The sequence below is a fragment of the Salvelinus sp. IW2-2015 genome, linkage group LG26, assembly GCF_002910315.2.
Source record: "Salvelinus sp. IW2-2015 linkage group LG26, ASM291031v2, whole genome shotgun sequence".
NCBI classification, from domain to species: Eukaryota; Metazoa; Chordata; class Actinopteri; order Salmoniformes; family Salmonidae; genus Salvelinus; species Salvelinus sp. IW2-2015.
The window spans coordinates 890,885-909,170 of record NC_036866.1 but is presented as its reverse complement, the minus strand read 5'-3'; the positions used below and the strand labels follow the sequence as shown (position 1 = coordinate 909,170).

The 18,286-nt window shown below is 39.6% G+C and overlaps 1 protein-coding gene across 1 annotated transcript in view; it reads right to left on the bottom strand.

The window, feature by feature from the left end:
- Positions 1 to 134, bottom strand: part of LOC111952654 (ankyrin repeat domain-containing protein 11-like) — a 6,163-nt gene extending 6,029 nt beyond the window's left edge. The window contains exon 1 of the mRNA XM_023971549.2: positions 129 to 134. Within this exon, the coding sequence (XP_023827317.2) occupies positions 129 to 134 (6 nt within the window). The remainder of the gene's footprint in view (positions 1 to 128) is intronic.
- Between the last annotated feature and the right edge of the window lie 18,152 nt (positions 135 to 18,286).

Below are 18,286 nucleotides of genomic sequence, written 5' to 3'. Positions count from 1 at the left end.
AATACGTACATCCTGTCTCGCTTTTAAGAAGACTGTAATTACTTAACACCTGTAGAGACTAAAATTACTGTTACATCCAGTCCTTTAGAACTATAAACTGACACCAGTCCTTTAAGTATAATACGTACATCCATCCTTAAGACATATCGTACATCCCCTTTAGACTTACTTACACCAGTCCTTAGAACTATAATACTTACATCCAGGTCTGAGAACTTAATACTTACATCCTGGTCCTTAAGACTATAATACACTCCAGTCCTTTTAGAACAAATACGTACATCCTGTCCTTATAGACTGTCAATTACTTACATCCAGCCTTTAAACCATAATACGTGTAATCCGTCCTTTAACATCAACTTACATCCTGCCTTTTAGAACCTATAATACTTAATCCTTCTTTGAAGACTAAAATACGACATCCACCTTTTAAGACGATTAATACGTACAATCCTGTCCCTTTAAGACTAAAACTTACATCCAGTCCTTTAGAACTATATTACGTACACCATCCGTAACATAATACTGTACAACCAGGTCCTTTAGACTATAATACGTACATCCAGGTCTTTTAGAGACGATAATACTGTACATCCTGGTCCTTTTAGAGACTATATACGTTACACAGGTCCTTTTAGAGGACTATAATACTGTACATCATTTCCGGTCTTTTAGAGACTAAATACTGTACATCAGGTTCCTTTTAGAGACTATACATACTGTACATCCGGTCCTTTTAGAGACTAAATACTGTCCATGCCTTGTAGCACTATTATACTGTCATCTCGTCCTTTAGAGACTATAATATGACATCCAGTCTTTGAACGTAAAGTACATCCTGGTCCTTTTAGAGACTATAATACTGTACATCCAGGTTCTTTAGAGACTATAATACTGACATCCAGGTCCTTTAGAGACTATAATACTGTACATCTGTCCTTTTAGAGACTATAGATACTGTACATCCAGTCCTGCTTAGAGACTATAATACTGACTCTCCAGGTCCTTTAGAACATTAATACGTAACCAGTCCCTTTTAGACTAAATACAGCCAGTCCTTTTAGAGACTATAATACTGTACATCAGGCTTAACTTAAGTACTAAGTTAAGACATCCGGTCCTTTAGAGACTATATACTGTACATCTCGGTCCTTTAGAGTACTATAATACTGTACATCCAGGTCCTTTTAAGACTATAATACTGTAATCTGGTCCTTTAGAGACTATAATACTGTACACTTCTTTAGAGACATAATACTGTAAATCAGCTTTAGAGACATATACTGTACATCAGATCTTTTAGATACCTATAATACATGACATCCAGGTCCTTTTAGAGACTAAAACTGTAATCATCCTTGTAGAGACTATAATACTGTACATACCGTCTTTTAAGACATAATACTGTACATCAGGTCTTTTAGAACTATATACTGTACATCCCAGGTCCTTTTAGAGACTTAATATGTATCGTCTAGACATAATACACACCAGGTCTTTTAGAGACATATATACTGTACATCCAGGTCCTTGTGAGACTATAAACTGTACATCTGGTCTTTTAGAGACATAATATTAATATTTTAGAACTATATATTACCCAGGTTCCTTTAGAGACTATAATACGTAATCTCGGTCCTTTTAGAGACTGTAATACGACATCAGTCCTTTAGAGACTATAATACTGTACATCTCGGTCTTTAGAACTAATATGTACATCAGCTTTTTAGAGACTATATACTTCAATCCAGGTCCTTTTAGAGACTATATATTACATCCAGCGTCCTTTAGAGACTATAATACTGTCATCCGGTCCTTTAGGACATAATACAGTAATCTCCTTAGACTATAACTGTACATTCCGGTCCTTTAGAACGTATATACGTAATCAGGTCTTTATGAGACTATAATACTAATCCTGGTCCTTTAGACTGTAATACTGTACATCAGGTCTTTTGAGACTTAATACTGTAAGTCAGGTCCTTTAGAGACTATAATACTGACATCCTGGTCTTTTAGAGACTATAATACAGTTACATCCTGCGTCCCTTTAAGACTTAATACTGTACATCCAGGTCCTTTTAGAGACTTAATACTGTACATCAGTTTAGAACTATATACTGTACATCCTGGTCTTTTAGACTATAATACTGTACTCCTTTTAAGACTATAATCTGTACATCCAAGCCTTTAGAGACGATATACTGTACACCATGGTCCTTTTAGAGACTTACTAAAGTCCTGGTCCTTTTAGAGACTATAATATGTACATTCTGGTCCTTTAAACTATAACGACATCCTGGTCTTTAGACTATAATACTGTACATCCAGGTCCTTTGAGACTAATAACATCCGGCTTTAGAGCAAATACTGTTACATCCTGCCTTTTAGAGACTATAATACTTACATTCCATGCCTTAGAGACTATAATACTGAACATCTCCTTTAGAACTATAAATACTTGTTCTCCACCAGTTACTTTGGTTCTCTTAACAAAAACACTACTGAACACAGTTTTTTACTAATAATACGGACAATGTAGAAACAAAAAAAAGTGTTTTTTCCCGTATTGCGCGTTGTTCTGAATTCAATCATCTTCTTCATCCTCATTATCAGTTATTAATTTTGTTCAATTTTTTGAATCCTGCACAATATCAGTTCTATTTGGTTTATGTTGCCCATTCATTGTCAGTAGAGACACATTAGCACCTGGGATCCAAAAGCATAATCAGTGCTCTAATCCCCTTGTGGTCTGGAGAATGAAGCAGTGATGCAGGGTAGTACTAAACACAAAGTACCTCTATGTCCGCAGCGTACTCAAAACTTTCTTTGACAACCAAATACCTTATCAACATTCACCATGTTTCGTCATGATACAGCACTATACCTCAGAACAGAGACTACTGGTGACTTTTAAGCGCTAGTGATAATAAAAGCGCCAGTGAGCCCTAGTAAAAGCCAGCTCATGGCACCCTTACGTTAAAAGGCAGCTCAGTAGCACTTTTATAAAAGGCTCGTACATAAAAGCACAGGGCACCCTTAGCTAAAGAGCATGCAGCCTAGGCAGTCAGGCACCCTTAGTTTAAAAGGCAGCTCAGTGACCTTGAGTTAAAGACAGGGATCAGTTAAGGCAGTGCACCATTGTAAAAGTCATCATGCAACTTAGTAAAAGTGGCCCAAAAAACCCTTTTTTAGGGGGGCCCCCACCCTTAGAAGGCAGACTCAGGCACCTTAGTTAAAAAGCAGCTACAATGGCCACCCTATTAAAAGCAGCTCATGCAAGGCACCCTTAGTTAAAAGGCAGCTCAGTGGCACCCTTAGTTAAAAGGCAGCTCAGTGGCACCCTTAGTTAAAAGGCAGCCTAGGGGCACCCTTAGCTAAAAGGCAGCTCAGTGGCACCCTTAGTTAAAAGGCAGCCTAGTGGCACCCTTAGTTAAAAGGCAGCTCAGTGGCACCCTTAGTTAAAAGGCACACTAGGGGCACCCTTAGTTAAAAGGCAGCTCAGTGGCACCCTTAGTTAAAAGGCAGCTCAGTGGCAACCTTAGTTAAAAGGCACACTAGGGGCACCCTTAGTTAAAAGGCAGCTCAGTGGCACCCTTAGCTAAAAGGCAGCTCAGTGGCACCCTCAGTTAAAAAGGCCAAGTGAAATTGAAGTAGATCAATAGGATGAGACGGATCACATCACTGCTCTCTTAGGATCTCCTTTGTGTGTGTGTCGGGTGCTCTGAGAGTTCCGCCACAAGGCATTGGGTATGAGTCCCAAATGTCATCCTGTTTATCATTGCCACACTTGATTAGTTCAGCCTTTATCTGGGTGGTCATAAGTCTTCAGCAAGTGTCATTATTTGGAGTGGAAACATTAATTGAATCAATATTTTGACACCTCGCCTTGCCATGTGGGTAATTGGACACCAGAGGTACCCTGGGTAATTTAATCCTAGCTCTCTGATTGACAGGTAATAGGATAAGGGTTCTTTCAGCCGCTGACATCACCACTGCCCATTTTCGGATGGCTTCTTGAAAAATTGCCTCGACAAAGGGTATGGCCAAGCCTGCTAAACCTCACATGTTCTTTTAAATGGTTTATTTTCGGATTTCCTGTGTGACCGATTTCAGTCCGTTATGATAGATAGCATGGACCTCCTCTGGTTAGGCTCTCTAAAAGAAATGGTTTGCTGGTGTCCTGGTGTGTTTGTGTGTGCTCCCAAGTCAATGCTACGTTGTTATCCTTGACTAGCACAGGAAACACTCCAGGCAAAGTCCCAGCCAGTCTTGACTGTCCAAGTATAATAACCAGAGAGAGAGAGAGAGAGAGAGAGAGAGAGAGAGAGAGAGAGAGAGAGAGAGAGAGAGAGAGAGAGAGATCATACTCCAGCAGTATACAGTACCTGTGTTGTTTCAGAGTACACACCCTTGTTAACCAATACTTTTCCATCGTTTGGCAGGTACAAGTTGTCCCTTGGTCATGTGGTCAGAGAGTTGTAGGGTAATATAGCTCCTTGACTACCCAGGAAGTCCACAGTTATTAAAGAACACCTGTTCCTGAGTGGGCTCGATGCCAGAACACATGCGCCAACAAAAATGTAATATAAATGATTTATGAACAGACTGCCCATTCACTTTATTAGAAGAACAGAATGGGTTGGTCTCAACATATTCATCAACTTTTGAACACACGGCAACAGATTGTGCCTTTAAAACATGTAACTTATTAAACTACACATTTTAATAAAGGCTTGCGTTGTCAGCAAAAAAAAAAAAAAAATCATTCATTTTATGTGATTTTTTTTAATAAAAAAAAAAGAAATGTCATTACAGACACAATTACCTTGCTGTAGATATTACACGGGGTATTCTCTTATTTAATCTTAATTCTTTATCACCTAAAGTTACATCGGCAATTAATCATAGCTTTTGATCTAAAAAAATGGAATATAAACCCCCCTCCCTGCCCCCAAAAACGTGTCTTATGTCTAATGCACTACATCCTGAATCACTTGACTGTCGAAAATATATGCCTTCAGTGAGAGTCACAGGCAAAACATTTACTAGTAGTCATAACACTGTAATTGGACCAACGTATATGTGTATCTCATTGTCCCAGACTGTTTACCTCTTCACTTGGACTAGACACGTTAAGATGACGATCCAGGGGTATCCCATTACACACCAACTAGGTCAAAGGTCAAACAGTCAGAGACAGGAATTAGCCCCTGAACCAGGAAGTAGAAATACATGCTACTTCCTGGTTCATTTAGTTTGTCTGGAAGGGTTTTCTCTCAGAAGCAACCAGATGCAAATGTGACGCTTAGGATGTGACCTGTGATTGCAGGGGGACATGACGACGTGGGACCAACGGAGGGTCTGCTCTCACTGTCAGTCCCTACACTCTCAATGAAAAAAAGTTGCCAATTAAACCAATGAGCCATTGCCAGAACTTCAATCACTGGCAATTATATTGCTAAGGCAATACTTGTTCCAGTATCTTCAACTAAATGGCTAATGTTAAACTTACAATAATGTTGTTTGTGTCACTGTGCTTTGGTAATGCAAATAAATATTTTGTTGTAACAATAAAATTAACTCGTCAATAGAAAATTGTACATTTGAGAGCAAGACAGAACACTCGATGCACTCACCTGTTCGATCCTTATGAATCAACCACATTGACTGGAATCAAATAGGCAAATCAATACATTATGAATCAACCACATTGACTGGAATCAAATAAGCAAATCAAATAGGATTATGAGATTCAACACATGGACTCGGAATCAAAATAGGCAAATCAATACAATTATGAATCAACCACATGGACTGGATTCAAATAAGCAAATCAATAGATTATGAATCAACCACATGGACTGAATCAAATAGGCATATCAATAGATTATGAATCAACCACATGGACTGGAATCTATAGGCAAATCAATACATTTATGGAATCAACCATTGACTGGGAATCAAATAGGCAAATCAATACATTATGAATCAACCACATTGACTGGAATCAAATAAGCAAATCAATAGATTATGAATCAACCAAATGGACTGGAATCAAATAGGCATATCAATAATTATGATCAACCACATGGACTGGAATCAAATAGGCAAATCAATACATTATGATCAACCACATGGACGGAATCAAATAAGCAAATCAATAGATTATGAATCAACCACATGGACTGGAATCAAATAGGCAATCAATAGTTATGAATCAACCACATGGACTGGAATCAAATAGGCAAATCAATACATATGAATCAACCAATTGACTGGAATCAAATAGGCAAATCAATCATTATGAATCAACCACATGACTGGAATCAAATAGGCAAATCAATACATTATGATCAACCACATTGACTGGAATCAAATAGGCAAATCAATACATTATGAATCAACCACATGACTGGAATCAAATAAGCAAATCAATAGATTATGAATCAACCACATGGACTGGAATCAAATAGGCAAATCAATACATTATGAACAACCACATTGACTGGAATCAAATAAGCAAATCAATAGATTATGAATCAACCACATGACTGGATCAAATAGGCAAATCAATACATTATGAATCAACCACATTGACTGGAATCAAATAAGCAAATCAATAGATTATGAATCAACACATGGACTGGAATCAAATAAGCAATCAATAGATTATGAATCAACACATGGACTGAATCAAATAGGCATATCAATAGATTATTGAATCAACCACATGGACTGGAATCAAATAGGCAAATCAATACATTATGAATCACCATATTGACTGGAATCAAATAGGCAAATCAATACATTATGAATCAACCACATTGACTGGAATCAAATAGGCAAATCAATAAATTATGAATCAACCACATTGACTGGAATCAAATAGGCAAATCAATACATTACGAATCAACCACATTGACTGGAATCAAATAGGCAAATCAATACATTTGTCCCGGCAGTTTTCAAGCACGGTGAAAATACCATGAATAGAATGCTGTGGTGTTGAACAGCGGTCACAGGTGTTGGATCCCAACACATGAGTAATACAGTTTCTCATTTATTCTTTTAACTTGGCCAGTCGGTTAATAACAAATTCTTATTTGCAATAAAGGCCTACACCGGCCAAACCCGGATGACACTGGACCAATTGTACGCCACCCTATGGGACTGACCAATCACAGCCAGTTGTGATACAGCCTGGATTCAAACCAGGGAGTCTGTAGTGACGCCTCTATCCTTAGACCACTGTGCCATTCGGGAGCCCAATGCCTTCGTAGTCAAGAATCTATCACTTTTAGTGGAACATTCTAGTACAGAACATTCTAGTACAGAACATTCTAGTACAGAACATTCTAGTACAGAACATTCTAGTACAGAACATTCTAGTACAGAAGTCTCCTTTTACCACACCGTGAAATAATCAACTTAGCTGAACGAAACATTTTTCATTTTTAACGTTTTCACTTTTTGGATGCTATGAGCCCTAAGATGGACACAAGTAAATATCACTATTATGAAGATTTTTTGTTGGGCTTTTCCAAAATCTTAAGGGATTTGATGCACTGGAGCAATCTGTATCTTCAGGTTGTATTTGTGGTGAGTCGTATACTCTGTATCTACTTGACGGCAGGGGAAATGAGCCACCTATGAATGGGCTGTTCACCAGTTTTGCGAAGCCTGCATAATTCTGCTCGGCTGTTGTAATTTGAACGATTAAGAAACACACTTTTCATTGAGGAAAACCCAAGTCAGACCCGAGATGTCCTTGACTGAGCCTATTACAACAAGCCTAAAAAGACGCCTTTCAATGTTCTTGGTATTTTATGTGGCTGAGGTGGTTAAACAAAAAATGCAGCAAGAGGGTGCTGACCCTGACCTTTGACCCCAGGAAACATACATACAACGTCAACCCAATAACTTGCTTCCTCCTCAGACAGACCAATCGGCTAAACAGGAGCAGTTACCGACAAGCAATTCATTGGCCACATCAAACAAAAAGGAGGGGGGATGAAGATGAAAAAAAGAGACCACGTTATTTATTTGGGTCCTAACGTAAATATATGTAATGGTCCCACTGATTGGGACCCTCCATTAGAGAGGAACAGGATTTGGATCCTCTATTGGAGAAGGATGGGATTGGGATCCTCCATTAGAGAAGGGGGGGGGGGGTCCCTCTGTGTTTAGACAAACCCATTACATCATTTGGAAAATTGCTTATTTAGGATGGGCCTATGTTTTGTTTCCACAGATAAAGGGGGAAACGGCATGCTTGAGTTAGTACTGATATCAGGAGGATTACTGGCTCCAACTGAGCACTTAGGGCCATTTGGATGAACGGCAACAAAAATACAACCTCCACATGGTTTTATTAGAGGACCAATTGACAAACAAATTGTTCTCACACATACTATAGCTAACATTGATATAAATAAATACGGAGGTGTACAGACAACAACAGTTGGAGGTCCTTTGTGGCGCAGTTGGTAGCACATGGCGCTTGTTAAGCCAGTGTTTTCAGGTTCAACTCCCAGTACCACCCATATGTAAAATGTATGACTGCAAGTCAATTTGGATAAAAAAGCGTCTGTTAAATGTCAGCTATTATACAGTGTATCTTAAGAAACGTGGATTCTAATTGTGCACCATTTTCTCCACTCTTTAAGGGTCACTATTGATGCCAAATGCTCATATTTCAAGTCTTGGAACAGTATATTGAGATCTCAGTCTTCAAGAGGTAAACAAGAGAACCCTCATAATTATTTAAACAGTACAGATGTCCGTGGTCGTGCACATTAGCATTTCGTATTGGTCAAGTCCAGACAGTCCCTCCCTGTTTCAGCCCATTGTCTTACGTTTGGTGCCTAATGAACACAGTGCTATACAGAAGATATTCACACCCATTGACTTTTTCCACATTTTCTTGTGTTACGGCCTGAATTGTAAATGATTTGAATTCAGATTTTGTGTCAACGGCCTACAAACAATACCCCATAGCAACTTTGGTKTTAGAATKGGGGGGGGGGGGGGGGGGTATGCAGTACCAGTCAAAAGTTTGGACACACCTACTCATTCAAGGGTTTTTCTTTATTTTTACTACTTTGTGTAAAAGTAGTAAATCAATGTAGAATAATAGTGAATTTTTCAAAACTTTTAAATAACACATATGGAATTATGTATTAACAAAAAAAGTGTTAAACAAATCAAAATATATTGTAGTTTTTAGATTCTTCAAAGTTAAATTATGGAATTTTTTTCTGTCTTAATGCGTTTGCGACAATCAGTTGTGTTGTGACAACGTAGGGATGGTATACAGAAGATAGCCCTATTTGGTAAATTACCAAGTCCATATTACGGCAAGAACAACTCAAATAAGCAAAGAGAAACGACAGTCCATCAATACTTTAAGACATGGGGGTCAGTCAATGTGGGAACTTTGAAAGTACAGTCGCCAAAACCTTTCAAGCATTATGATGAAACTGGCTCTCATGAGGACCGCCACAGGAAGGGAAGACCCAGAGTTACCTCCGCTGCTGAGGATACGTTCATTAGAGTTAACTGCACCTCAGATTGCAGCCAAAATAAATGCTTCACAGAGTTCAAGTAACAGACATATCTCAACATCAACTGTTCAGAGGAGACTACATGAATCCGGCCTTCATGGTCGAATTGCTGCAAAGAAACCACTACTAAAGGACACCAATAAGAAGAGACTTGCTTGGGCCAAGAAACACGAGCAATGGACATTAGACCAGTGGAAATCTGTCCTTTGATCTGAAGAGTCCAAATTTGAGATTTTTGGTTCCAACCGCCATGTCTTTGTGAGACGCAGAGTAAGTGAACGGATGATCTCTGCATGTGTGGTTCCCACCGTGGAGCATGGAGGAGGAGGTGTGATGGTGTGGAGGTGCTTTGGTGGTGACACTGTCTGTGATATATTTAGAATTCAAGGCATATTTAACCAGCATGGCTACCACAGCATTCTGCATAGATACCCCATCCCATCTGGTTTGCGCTTAGTGGGACTATCATTTGTTTTTCAACAGAACAATGACCCAACACATCTCCAGGCTGTGAAAAGGCTATTTGACCATGAAGGGGAGTGATGGAGTGCTGCATCAGATGACCTGGCCTCCACAATCACCCGACCTCACCCCAATGGAGATGGTTTGGGTTGAGTTGAACCGCAGAGTGAGGGAAAAGCAGCCAACAAGTGCTCAGCATATGTGCTCAGCATTCCAGGTGAAGCTGGTTGAGAGAATGCCAAGAGTGTGCAAAGCTGTCATAAAGGCAAAAGGTGGCTAATTTGAAGAATCTAAAATACAAAATGTGTTTAACACTTTTTTGGTTACTGCATTATTCCATATGTGTTCTTTCATAGTTTTGATGTCTTCACTATTATTCTACAATGTAGAAAATAGTAAAAATAAAGAAAAACCCTTGAATGACTAGGTGTGTCAAACCTTTGACTGGTAATGTATATATATATTTTGTTTTATTACACATTTTTATCCAGACAGATAAAAACTCCAAACAGCCTACCCAACTGCTCAGAGCGTCCACATGGTCATAAAGAACACCTTTGTGTTGTTTTGTATCACATTGCTAAGATAAAACTTGGAGCCAAAAAATATATAATTTAGAATGTGACATGTCCCCCCTGTCCCCAGTGTTAGTTGTGCCCCTGCCCCATAACATCAAAGTGAAATTATGTTTTTATGATTTTTTTAAATAAATATATAACAAATTTAAAGCTGAAATGTCTTCAGTCAAGAAGTATTAAACCTCTTTCTTATGGCAAGCCTACATAAGTTCAGGAGTAAAAATATGGTTTACAAGTCACATAATAAGTTGCATGGACTCACTCTGTGTGTAATAATAGTGTTTTGTGTCCAATCCACAGGACGGTTGAGCTAACGTAGGCTAATGCGATTAGCATGAGGTTGTAAGTAACAAGAACATTTCCCACGACATAGACATATCTGATATTGGCAGAAAGCTCAAATTATTGTTAATCTAACTGCACTGTCCAATTTACAGTAGCTATTACAGTGAAATAATACCATGCTATTGTTTGAGGAGAGTGCACAGTTTTAAACATGAAAAGTTATTAATAAACAAATTAGGCACATTTGGGCAGTCTTGATACAACATTTTGAACAGAAATTCAATGAATTGGATCAGTCTAAAACGTTGCACATACACTGCGGCCATCTAGTGGCAAAAATCTAAATTGCACCTGGGCTGGAATAATACATTATGGCCTTTCTCTTGCATTTGAAAGATGATGGTAAAAACTAAATACAAAAGAACGGTTGGTTTTTTATTTGCGTTATCTTTTACCAGATCTATTGTGTTATATTCTACTACATTCCTTTCACATTTCCACAAACTTCAAAGTGTTTCCTTTCAAATGGTACCAAGCATATGCATATCCTTGCTTCAGGGCCTGAGCTACCAGACAGTTGGATTTAGGATGAAAATTTAAAAAAAGCGGTGGATACTTTAAGAGATTAAGATTAATTTCATTATTACACCCAGTCACTACAAAGATGCAGGCGTCCTTCCTAAATCAGTTGCCAGAGAGGAATGAAACTGCTCAGGGATTTCACCATGAGGCCAGTGGTGACTTTAAAACATTTACAGAGTTAAATGGCTATGATAGGAGAAAACTGAGGCTGGATCAACAACATTGTAGTTACTCCACAATACTGACCTAAATTACAGAGTGAAAAGACGGAAGCCTGTACAGAATAAAACTATTCCAAAACATACATCCTGTTTGCAATTAGGCACTAAAGTAAAACTGCTAAAAATGTGGCAAAGCAATTAACTACTATTAACTGTCCTGAATACAAAGTGTTATGTTTGGGGCAAATCCAACATGACACATCACTGAGTAACACTCTTCATATTTTAGTGGTGGTTGCATCACGTTCTTGGTATGCTTGTCATTGGCAAGGACTAGGGAGTTTTTTTAGGATAAAAAAAGGAATAGAGCTAAGCACAGGCAAAATCCTTTGAGGAAAACCTGGTTCAGTCTGATTTATAACAGACACAGGGAGATGAATTCACCTTTCAGCGGGACAATAACCTAAAACACAAGGCCAAATATACACTGGAGTTGCTTACCAAGATGACATTACAAAGACGACATTGAATGTTCCTGAGTGGCCTAGTTACAGTTTTGACTTAAAATCGGATTGAAAAATCTACGACAAGACTTGAAAATGGCTGTCTGGCAATGATACACAACCAACTTGACAGAGCTTGATGAATAAATATTGTACAATCCAGGTGTGCAAAGCTCTTAGAGACTCACCCAGAAAGACAGCTATAATCCCTGTCAAAGATGCCTCTAAGGAGGTTGAAGACGTATGTAATCAACATATATTAGTGTTTTCTTTTTCTTCCACATTGACATTACAGAGTTTTTTTGTGTAGATCGTTGACACACAAAAACAGACAAATCCATTTTAATCCCACCTTGTAAAACAACAAAATGTGGAAAAAGTCAAGATGTGTGAATACTTTCTGAAGGCACTGCTGCGACAGAAAGTGCAGAAGAAATAATACCCAGTTAAACCTTTCTCCAGCTGGGGAGAGTTTAGCCACAGGCTGCAGGCCCTGCATGAGTCCTCGTAATTGGCTCAATTCAGAGGGATTTATCCATTTTCAAATTCAAATGTATATTGTCTGGTTTGCATTCCCCAGAAAGGATAGGCATAGGCTACGTATTCACAGGCTGTGGGACTACTTAATAAAACATTGCAGGAACAGAACAGTAGATTCCAGGCTACCTATTCGCAGACTGTGGGACTACTTAATATAATCATGCACGAACAGAACAATAGATTCCAGTTAGGAGGATGTGACAGAAGAGATTCCAGTTAGATCCAAGAATGAGCTATGGAGAACCAAGAATGAGCTATGGAGATCCAAGAATGAACTATGGAGAACCAAGATTGAGCTATGAAGAACCAAGAATGAGCTATGGAGAACCAAGAATGAACTATGGAGATCCAAGAATGAACTATGAAGAACCAAGAATGAACTATGGAGATCCAAGAANAGAACCAAGAATGAGCTATGGAGAACCAAGAATGAACTATGGAGATCCAAGAATGAACTATGAAGAACCAAGAATGAACTATGGAGATCCAAGAATGAACTATGGAGAACCAAGAATGAACTATGGAGAACCAAGAATGAACTATGGAGATCCAAGATTGAGCTATGGAGATCCAATAATGAACTATGGAGAACCAAGAATGAGCACGGAGATCCAAGAATGAGCTATGGAGAACCAAGAATGAGCTATGGAGAACCAAGAATGAGCTATGGAGAACCAAGAATGAGCTATGGAGAACCAAGAATGAGCTATGGAGATCCAAGAATAAGCTATGGAGCGCTGAAAAAGAGCTGGATACAGTGTGAGATACAATTAGTCATAACCGAGACGATACACAAACATACCTACAGTACATTGCCTGAACATGAGTGTATAGTGTCGAAGAGTGTGGTCAGATACACTTCGTTCTGCTAAATCATGCATCTTCTGTTTTGGTTGAGGACATAGACCGTTTGGACCTTTCAATAGTATACACAGGCTCTTTGTAATGAAAAAGGAACCACACTTAGAAAAAAAGGGTTCCAATAGGGTTCTTCGGCTGTCACGATAGGAGAACCCTTTTTGGTTCCAGGTAGAACCCAAAAGGATTTCTACTTGGAACCAAAATGTTTCTTCCTGGAACCAAAAGGGTTCTTTGGCTATCACGATAGGAGAACCCTTTTTGGTTCCAGGTAGAACACCCCCAAAAATTCTACTTGGAACCAAAATGGTTCTTCCTGGAACCAAAAGAGTTCTTGAAAGGGTTGTCCTATGTGGACAATTTTTTTTGTTCTAGACAACACATTTTTTTAATCTAAGAGTGTATTAAAACCAGATGTTGGACTCATCAGATATTCTGCCTCAATAAACAGATTCACAAAGCTAAGAGATTAGCAGAATTCTTACTGGTGCCTATGTGTCTGGCGTTGTACAGAAAAAACCTGTCAGAATAGATTGTTTGTCGAATCTAGTGATTAGCCAACTAAAACTCCATGCTTGTCAACTTGTGGGGTCTGTACTATGACCAATGACCGTGGTTTGATATCTCAACCAGACAGTGTGTGACAAGGAGAAGGATGTTTTTTTTTTCAAAACAACAAATATAATTTCACATCCTACAATCATCTGAATGTGTGTATTCTACAGTATATAGTGTACAGTACATAAGATCTGTACAATATAGAAGAGATTGAAGGAACTATCTGATCCATCTAAAAGCAGGTCTATATAGTCTATCCCCCCTTGAAGAGATTGAAGGAAATACCTGAGAAGGTTCTAAAATCAGAGACACTCTGTATCCCTTTTCCCCTGACCTACCAGTGCAGCCAGGCTAGCCCGAAGTGTCCTTGACCTACCAGTGCAGCCAGGCTAGCCCAAAGTGCGCTTGACCTACCAGTGCAGCCAGGCTAGCCCGAAGTGTCCTTGACCTACCAGTGCAGCCAGGCTAGCCCGAAGTGTCCTTGTGCTAACAGGCAGTCTGAAAGGCATGCCAACGCATTTGATGGAGGCCAAACAGCTGGTCCATAACTCACCTGGTCCTATAACTCACCTGGTCCTATAACTTAGCTGTTCCTATAACTCACCTGGTCCTATAACCCACCTGGTCCTTTAATTTAGCTGGTCCTATAACTCACCTGGTCCTATAACTCACCTGGTCCTATAACTTAGCTGGTCCTATAACTCACCTGGTCCTATAACTTCACCTGTCCTATAACTTAGCTGGTCCTATAACTCACCGTGGTTCCTTTTAACTTAGCTGGTCCTATAACTCACCTGGTCCTATAACTCACCATGGTCAACATATAACTTAGCTGGTCTATTAAGCTTCCACCTGGTCCTTGAACTTAGCTGGTCCTATAACTCACCTGGTCCTATAAAACTCACCTTTTCCTATAAACTCACCTGTCCTTAACTCACCTGGTCCTTTAACTTAGCTAGTCCTATAAAACTCACCTGATCCTATAACTCACCATATTGGTCCTATAACTTAGCTAGTCCTATACACTCACTGGGGTTTTATACCTATAACTCACCTGGTCCGATAATGCACCTGGTCCTTTAAGTAGCTGAGTCTATAACTCACCTGGTCCTTATTAACCAACCGGGTCCTATAACTATAGCTAGTCCTATAACTCACCTGGTCCTATAACTCACCTGGTCCTATAACTCACCTGTGCCTATAAACTAGCTTATCCTATTAACTCACTGGCCTATAACTCACCTGTCCTATAACTCACCTGGTCCTATAAACTCACCTGGTCCTATAACTCAACCTGGTCCTATAACTTAGCTGTCCTAAAACTCACCTGTCCTTTAACTTAGCTGGTCCTATAACTCACCTGTCCATAACTCACCTTGTCCTATAACTCACCTGGTCCTATAACTCACCTGTCCTTACTAAAATCTTAGCTAGTCTAAACTCACTGGTACCTATAACTCACCTGGTCCTATAACTTAGTAGTCCGATAACTCAACCTGGTCCATAAACTCACCTGGTCCTATAAACTTCACCTGGTCCTGAACTTAACTAGTTCCCTATAACTCACCTGGTCCTATAAACTCACCTGGTCCTAGAACTTAGCTAGTCCATACTCACCTGGTCCTATAAACTCACCTGGTCCTCATAACTCACCTAGCTCCTATAACTTAGCTATCTATAACTACCTGGTCCCCTATAACGCAACCGGTCCTATAACTCACCTGGTCCTATAACTCACCTGGTCCCTATAAACTCAAAACCTGGTTCCTATAACTGAGCTGGTCCTAAACTCACCGGTCCTATAACTTCACCTGGTCTTTAAACTTTACTAGTCCTATAACTCACCTGAGTCCGATAAAACTCAACCTGTCCTATAACTTAGCTGGTCCTATAAACTCACCTAGGTCCTTTAACTTAGCTGGTCCTATACTCACCTGGTCCTATAACTCACTGGTCCTTTAACTTAGCTAGTCCATATAACTCACGCTGTCGCTATAACTCACCTGGTCCTATCAACTCTAGCTGTTCCTATAACTCACCTGGTCCTTAACTTAGCTGGTCCTATAACTCACCTGGTCCTATAACCACCTGTCCTATTAATTTAGCTGGTCCTATAAACTCACCTGGTCCTATAACTTAGCTGGTCCTATAACTCACCTGGTCCTATAACTCACCTGGTCCTAACTCCACCTGTCCTATAACTCACCTGGTCCTTAAACTTAGCTAGTCCATATAACTCACCTGTCCTATAACTCACCTGTTCCTATAACTTAAGCTGTCCTATAACTCCACCTTGGTCCTATACTCATAGCTCCACCTGGTCCTTTAAACTTAGCTGTCCTATAACTCACCTGGTCTTATAACTCACCTGCGTTCCTATAACTAGCTAGGCCTATACTCCTGTCTATAACTCCACCTGGTCCTATAACTCACCTGTCCATTAACTTAGCGTATCCTATAACTCAACTGGCCTATAACTCACCTGGATCCTATAACTCACCTGTCCGATAACTCACCTGTCCTAAACTACCTGGTTCCAGATAATTAGCTGGTCCTATAACTCACCTGGTCCTTAACTAGCTGGTCCTATAACTTCACCTGTCCTATAACTCACCTGGTCCTAACTCACCCTGGTCCTATAACGCACCTGGTCCTTTAACTTAGGCTATCCTATAACTCACCTGGTCTATAACTCACTCTGGTCCAAACTTAGCTAGTTTTCCTAATAACCACCTGGTCCTATACTCACCTGGTGCCTATAACTTCACCTTGGTCCTTTAACTTAGCTATCCTATAACTCACCTAGGTCCTATAACTCACCTGGTCCTATCAACTAGCTAGTCCTATAACTCACCTGCTACCTATAACTCACCTGGCCTATAACTCACCTGTACCTATAACTTAGCTAGTCCTATAACTCACCTGGTCCTATAACTCACCTGGTCCTATAACTCACCTGGTCCTATAACTCACCTGGTCCTATAACTTAGCTGGCCTGGTCCCAACTCAGCTTTAAATTGACCACCCCCCCATTTTGTTTTTACACTGCTGCTACTTGCTGTTTATTATTGCTGCATAGTCACTTCATAAATTACCTCGACTAACCGGTGCCCCCGCACATTGACTCGGTACCGGTACCCCCTGTATATAGCCTCGTTATTGTTATGTAATTTTCTTGTGTTATTATTTTTATGTTTTTTACTTTAGTTTATTTAGTAAAAAATTCCTTAACTCTATTTCTTGAACTGCGTTGTTGGTTAATAGCGCTTGTAAGTAATACTTTCACGTTAAGGTCTACCTACACCTGTTGTATTTGGCGCATGTGACTAATACAATATATTTGATTTGAGGAGGTGACTGAAAATGTTGTTGTGTTGTTTTGATGCAAGAAAGATTTTACGAAATAAAATGCATCATTATTCCCCTACCATTATTACAGAGAAAGACACATTATGCTACCCTCTGCCTATTGGCTACTTAGCTTATTCAAGCATGTCTCAAAATACAACACTGCCCCTTTAAGAGAAAATCTCTTTGACTCACTTTTCAAAGATAGAAATGCACACATTTTGTGTTCTTGTGGGAAGCAATCACTCCCTCATTGCTGACTACAAATTATCTATAGCTGGACTAATAACTCTGTAACTAGCAAAGAATATGAACACATGCACGAACGTGCACGTGGCTACATGTAGCTATCTGTTTGATTTAAAAACAAGCTCATTTACCTACGACTGCTCATGCTGTAAAGACAGTGGCAAAGGTCTATTTGCATATCGGTCAACTGAAGCTCTGATTGGTCCTAAAAATTCAGATGGTTCTATAACTCAGCTGGTCCTATATCTCAGCTGGTCATATAACTCAGCTGGTCATATAACTCAGCTGGTCATATAACTCAGCTGGTCATATAACTCAGCTGGTCCTATAACTCAGACTCAAGCTGGTCCTATAACTCAGCTGGTCCTATAACTCAGCTGGTCCTATACTCACTCTAAAGCTGGTCCTATAACTCAACTGGTCCTGATAACTCACTGTCCTTAACTCAGCTGTCTATAATCAGTGTCCTATAACTCAAGCTGGTCCTTATAATCAGCTGGTCCTATAACTCAGCTGGTCCTATAACTCAATGGTCCTATAGGGCAATATAACTCACGGTCCCACAACTCAGCGCTTACCTAAACTCATCTGGTCCC